This window comes from Oncorhynchus keta, chromosome 34, assembly GCF_023373465.1.
Source record: "Oncorhynchus keta strain PuntledgeMale-10-30-2019 chromosome 34, Oket_V2, whole genome shotgun sequence".
NCBI lineage: Eukaryota > Metazoa > Chordata > Actinopteri > Salmoniformes > Salmonidae > Oncorhynchus > Oncorhynchus keta.
In genome coordinates this window covers 75,724,143-75,727,743 of record NC_068454.1, presented here as the reverse complement: position 1 = coordinate 75,727,743, position 3,601 = coordinate 75,724,143, and the positions used below count along the sequence as shown (strand labels likewise).

At 40.8% G+C, this 3,601-nt stretch overlaps 1 protein-coding gene across 2 annotated transcripts; it reads left to right on the top strand.

Annotated features, from left to right (window-relative positions):
- Positions 1 to 325: 325 nt before the first annotated feature.
- LOC118373951 (natriuretic peptide C-like) lies at positions 326 to 3,296 on the top strand. 2 transcript variants are annotated; one of them, XM_035760285.2, is made up of 3 exons: positions 326 to 576; positions 1,240 to 1,426; positions 1,690 to 3,296. In XM_035760285.2, exons 2-3 carry the CDS (start codon positions 1,328 to 1,330, stop codon positions 1,984 to 1,986), a joined length of 396 nt encoding a protein of 131 aa, XP_035616178.1. In that variant the 5' UTR covers positions 326 to 576; positions 1,240 to 1,327; the 3' UTR covers positions 1,987 to 3,296. The 2 variants fall into 2 exon arrangements, with proteins under 2 accessions (XP_035616178.1, XP_035616179.1); XM_035760286.2 differs by having other exon boundaries at positions 568 to 689.
- Positions 3,297 to 3,601: the final 305 nt, after the last annotated feature.

Below are 3,601 nucleotides of genomic sequence, written 5' to 3'. Positions count from 1 at the left end.
ACACTTACTGATGGGGTGGTGGGGTTACCAGACCGATGGAGGACGACCTCCACTGTAGGTCCAGTTACAAAAATTGGTCCTCCCCACTGTACCCGTTGGGCGCTCTTGTCATGTTTCTGTTTGCCCTTTGACCCTGGCGGGTGTCCTCCCGTGACATCATTGTGTTCCGAGCAGGGGAGATGTGTGGCCACCGGCAACTTCTAGTCACCTTGGTGATGACAAACACTCCTACTGCCATGACATCATCCCAGTGATGAAGTAGGGGAGGGGAGATGGAGGGGGCCGGAGGGAGGATATTTGCCGGTATAAACCCACCACATCATCCCAGCTGATACACTAACATTAAACCACAGCCAAGCGAACACAAGAGGCAAACTCATCCCTTCAATAACATCAGTGAGAGAGAGGGAAGAGGAGAAAAGGAGGGGCAAAGCGTGAGATAGTGATGCTTTCAGCAGGTGCCAAACAGTGAGAGGTAGCTGATAGAGAGGGAAAGACTGAGAGAAAGACAGATGCAGCCAGCCTAGAGAGCACACAGTGACCCACAGCATCGGAGACAAGAGAAGAAGACAAAGTGTGAGTTGTTTCATGCAGTCTTTATTTGTTCGTTTAGCGAAAGGGTGAGAGGTTATGCACCTGTACTTTCAGGTTGATTAGGTACATAAGGAAGATGGAATTTGTACCAAAAAGTAGGTATTGCTGCATATTTCATCATATACAATGAATGTTTTTATTTTATTTAGTACGTTGTCATGTAATAATTATTATTTTTGAGAAAATACTTAAATGCATCCATGTCTATTTGATCATGAAGAACCAGGAAGTATAATGTACTGATTTGCTATAGAGGAATCAGGGGCTCATTTGTAGATCTGATTTTTTACAAGTTATTAAATGAAAAATCACTACTCATCTCACAGACATAATGTCACAATTTCTACCTCGTCTCAGCTTTTCATACAGCAGTATATTGTGTGTACAAGGCCATTTCTCCCTTGGCGAAAATTAAGTTTTTCTCATTTATTTGATTATTAACATCAGAGTATTAAAAGCCATCATAAAGCATGATCATGGATTTACCTTCATGGTCAGTAGAGTCGTGGTGGTGGTCATTGCTCTGTGTGATGTGTAGTCATAAACATTTTTCAGTATGGTTTTAGAGATGTGTTATAGTTGTATCAATAGTCACTGTATTATCTATATTGGCATATTAATATGAATTCCTCTCTGTTTTTACAGAATCCTGTTGTCATTGCAGTGTCAGTGTAGTCGTGTCCAGCCAGTCTCCTGCATTACTGTTCCTGCCCTCCCTCTACTCACTGCTGCCATGCTGTACCCAGCTCTGCTCTGTGCTGCTCTGCTCCTGATAGCACCCCTGGGGCACACAGAGGGGCGCACCCTGCACCCCTCACCTGATGCTATCCAGGTAAGTAGGGTGAAGGGAGAGGGGTAATGGGAGGAGCATAGGAAAAGAGGGGATGGGGATGGAGAAAGAGGGGAGTGGAAAGTTAGGCGGGAGAGTAGGGGGAGCTGGGGAGAGTGGGACAGAGGGGAGATGGGGAAGAGGGGAGTAGAGGGTATATTTGGATCATCAATAACTTTTTTACTGAGCTCTTGTGACTTTTCTGCGTAGTAATTCTAACATGTTTATTGCATAATAATAACAGCATATTTGTTGTTCCTGCCTAGTTTGTTGAGCAGTTTCTGGATCGCTACAACGACCTGACCCTGGATGACCTGGAGAACCTGGTGAGCAGCCAACCAGAGGAGCCCTCCTCGGCTTTCACTTCCGGGGTCAAAGTCGCTGAGTACCCCAAATGGGCTGACATTCCAGCACAGGGTGACAGCACCTGGCTCCGCCTCCTGAAGGGGACCCTGGCCAATCAGAAAAGAGCTGTGACGGACCGGTCGAGGAGAGGGTGGAACCGAGGATGCTTCGGACTCAAACTGGACAGGATCGGGTCAATGAGTGGACTGGGCTGCTAGTGGAGAGAGAGGAAGAGACTGACGCCCCTCAGGGGATATGAGGACGAACACACAGTAGGCTGCTACACAGCACACAGTCATTTACACACATGTTGTGAATACAAGGATGTTAATGTGAGTACAAAGGAGGTCTACATGTAGCGTAGCTGTAGTGTACTTGCTGTATTGCTAATGTGGTTCCATCGAGCTTAAAGAAAGTTACTCTGTATGTCTCCTGGCTGTTGGAAGGGGTTGACTGTACTTAAATTGTACATCTATTCATTTGAATCTTGAAAGTATCAGAGTTATGTTTACATCAAGCTGTTATTCTATTTTAAGTCTCTGAGTGTTGTTTTGACAGTAAATCTGCACTTTATTTAAATCTAGGTATTTAAAAGTTGTCTTTTTTGACTAATATTGTCCTTGTTAATCCTGCAGGAATAGTTGTGTTATGGCATGTTTAATGGAAATAAATATTTGAAAAAATATAATTAAAGTCAAATGTTTCTTCTCTCTGCTATTGTTTTTACATTTGGCATGAATAAATGTACACTGAACCACGTTGTATTGATTAGACATTTGGCATGAATAAATGTACACTGAACCACGTATTGATTTTACATTTGGCATGAATAAAATGTACACTGAACCATGTTGTATTGTTTCGACATACATTTGGCATGAATAAATGTACACTGAACCATGTTGTATTGATTCGACATACATTTGGCATGAATAAATGTACACTGAACCACGTATTGATTTTACATTTGGCATGAATAAAATGTACACTGAACCACGTATTGATTTTACATTTGGCATGAATAAATGTACATTGAACCACGTTGTATTGATTTTACATTTGGCATGAATAAATGTACACTGAACCACGTTGTATTGATTAGACATTTGGCATGAATAAATGTACACTGAACCACGTTGTATTGATTTGACATACATTTGGCATGAATAAATGTACACTGAACCACGTTGTATTGATTAGATATTTGGCATTAATAAATGTACACTGAACCACGTTGTATTGATTAGACATTTGGCATGAATAAATGTACACTGAACCACGTATTGATTTGACATACATTTGGCATGAATAAATGTACACTGAACCACGTTGTATTAATTTGACATACATTTGGCATGAATAAATGTACACTGAACCACGTTGTATTGATTTGACATACATTTGGCATGAATAAATGTACACTGAACCACGTTGTATTGATTTGACATACATTTGGCATGAATAAATGTACACTGAACCACGTTGTATTGATTTGACATACATTTGGCATGAATAAATGTACACTGAACCACGTTGTATTGATTTGACATACATTTGGCATGAATAAATGTACACTGAACCACGTTGTATTGATTTGACATACATTTGGCATGAATAAATGTACACTGAACCACGTTGTATTGATTTGACATACATTTGGCATGAATAAATGTACACTGAACCACGTTGTATTCATTTGACATACATTTGGCATGAATAAATGTACACTGAACCACGTTGTATTAATTTGACATACATTTGGCATGAATAAATGTACACTGAACCACGTTGTATTGAGTGTTGTTCTATTAAAGTCCTGACACCTTCCAGTGG

What these genes read in the sequence shown, in the direction of transcription:
- LOC118373951 (XM_035760285.2), top strand. Translation starts at nt 1,328, where the DNA reads ATGCTGTACCCAGCTCTGCTCTGTGCTGCTCTGCTCCTGATAGCACCC. An exon ending in CCTCACCTGATGCTATCCAG is followed by an intron (nt 1,427 to 1,689) that starts GTAAGTAGGGTG and finishes GTTCCTGCCTAG; the next exon opens with TTTGTTGAGCAGTTTCTGGA.